At 68.7% G+C, this 1,965-nt stretch overlaps 1 protein-coding gene across 1 annotated transcript in view; it reads left to right on the top strand.

Annotated features, from left to right (window-relative positions):
• The window catches only part of BIN1 (bridging integrator 1), a 38,587-nt gene that overhangs the window by 32,711 nt on the left and 3,911 nt on the right, over positions 1-1,965 (top strand). The window contains exons 13-15 of the mRNA XM_014549644.1: positions 57-164; positions 608-631; positions 1,461-1,802. Of these exons, the coding sequence (XP_014405130.1) occupies positions 57-164; positions 608-631; positions 1,461-1,802 (474 nt within the window). The remainder of the gene's footprint in view (positions 1-56; positions 165-607; positions 632-1,460; positions 1,803-1,965) is intronic.

The following is a 1,965-nucleotide window of genomic DNA, read 5'->3' as shown; positions in this document are numbered from 1 at the left end:
GCTGTGCTTTCTGTCACTAACGGCCTTCCTCCTCTGCCGCTGCCGCCGCCGCCCAGTTTGAGGCCCCAGGGCCGTTCTCGGAGCAGGCCAGTCTGCTGGACCTGGACTTTGACCCCCTGCCACCCGTGGCGAGCCCAGTGAAGGCGCCCACGCCCTCCGGTCAGGTTGGTCTGAGTCTGCCACCACCTGTGTGCCCATCGGCATCTGGGCGGCTGGGCCCTGGGCGCACGTCTGCCCCGGCCGTGTGGGCCCATGGAGTCCTGGCTCTTCTCCTCCCACTCTGTCCCGGGCCGTGGGGAATGGAAGAGAGCAGGCTGGGCGGGGCCCGGGGGAGGGCCTGCTGACCTCACCTGGCAGTGGACGGCTTCTCCCAGCACCTGCGCCTCTCCTGGCAGCAGCCCTGTTGGGGTGTTCCCTGGCCTGAGGTTGCAGGCCCCTGAGAGGTGTCCAGGATGCAGCCTTCTGGGGACCCAGCCCAGCTCAGGCTGACCTGTGCCTGCCGGCTTGAGGGCCCTGGGGGGGGGCGTGGGAGGGGGGTCCCCGGGGTTGCTTGCCTGCCCCCCTAACTCCTGTGCTAACTCTGTGCTTCTCCCTCTGCTGCGCTCAGCCCATCCCCTGGGATCTCTGGGAGGTAAGCCTGCTGCTCAGCGCTGGTCCCGGGGCCGCGCCTCCGCTTGGGCCATCCGCTCACACGTGCACACAGCCGCGCTCCTGTGCGCAGGCGCTGGCTGCAGCTGCGTCTCCAGCTGCTCCTTCTCCTCTGTGGGCGGCTCCCCGCCAGCCCCGATGGGAAAGGGCTCCTTGGTTTCGCTGGAGAAGGGGTCCTCCCCGGTGTGGGCCGGCGTCAGGGCCTGTGAGCGGCCTCCACACCGCCCGCCGGGCGTCCAGGATGGACATGCTGCCCGTGTGCTGGGCGGGACTCACAGGAGGGCCCTGGGTGGAGTCTTGGCCTTTGACAGGCTTTCTGTCCACAGGCCACACGGGCAGTGGCATCGGGGCTTTGGGGACAGGCGGGCGGGAGGGAAAGGCAGGCTGCTGTGCACATGGTACCATAACCTAGCGGCTCTGCCACGGCTCCGGAGGGCAGGGACTGCCCTGTAGGAGGGGCTGGCGACAGTGCTGCGGCCCAGGCTCGGGCAGCGGGGACAGCCCCACAGGAGGGCTGCCCTCTGGAGGGGCCTGAGGGGGCGCGGGCAGAGCCGTTCTGACGAGCAGGTTTCAGGGGGTGCCGAGTGCCGTGCGTTCCTTCCTGCCTGCCGCTGTCAGGGGACCCAGGAAGTGGAGGCAGGTGCCCCTCAGGGTTGGCATCTGCCCCAGGCTCTGGCCAGCGCCCGCCGCAGGCACCCGCACCCCTCTGCCAGCACTGGTGGCTCATGCCTGTCTCTGTCTCGTGCCCTGCCCACCACCTTCCCTCCCTGCCTCCCGCCCTCCCACCCCTTCTCCCTGGTGGCCGTCACCAGCCCACAGAGGGTCCAGCTGGCAGCTTACCTTCCAGGGAGCCCAGCGCTGCCGAGGGCACCTTTGCTGTGGCCTGGCCCAGCCAGGTGGCTGAGCCGGGGCCTGCCCAAGTAAGTGCCCACCTGCCAGCCCCCATCTGCCCTCGTATCTGGGGGTGTAGCATGGAAGACGAGCTTAGAGGAGGGAGCACAGGATGGACACGCTACGTGAGCTGGAGGGTGAAGCCAGGGCCCCGAGCCTGGGCCCCTGTGTTCAGGATGGCTGGCTCAGAGCAGCCCCTTTCCCTTCCCCAGCCCACCCCCCCAGCCCCCAGCACAGCCTCTCCCAGGGGAGGGAGGAGCATGTAGAGCACCCACTGGTTTAGGTGAGAACCTGTCAGAATTTTCTCCCTTACTTCACCCTGCACAGTCCATCCCCCCCTGAAGAGTGAGGAAGGTTGCGGGATTGCTCCCAGAGTTGGAAGTGGCCGAGCGTGGGAGGTGGCCCAGGGCAGCCTGGCTGCCGCCA

The sequence above is a fragment of the Myotis brandtii genome, unplaced genomic scaffold (genome assembly GCF_000412655.1).
Source record: "Myotis brandtii unplaced genomic scaffold, ASM41265v1 scaffold563, whole genome shotgun sequence".
Lineage (NCBI taxonomy): Eukaryota > Metazoa > Chordata > Mammalia > Chiroptera > Vespertilionidae > Myotis > Myotis brandtii.
The sequence above is the reverse complement of the archived record's forward strand: the minus strand, read 5'-3'. Positions and strand labels throughout refer to the sequence as shown.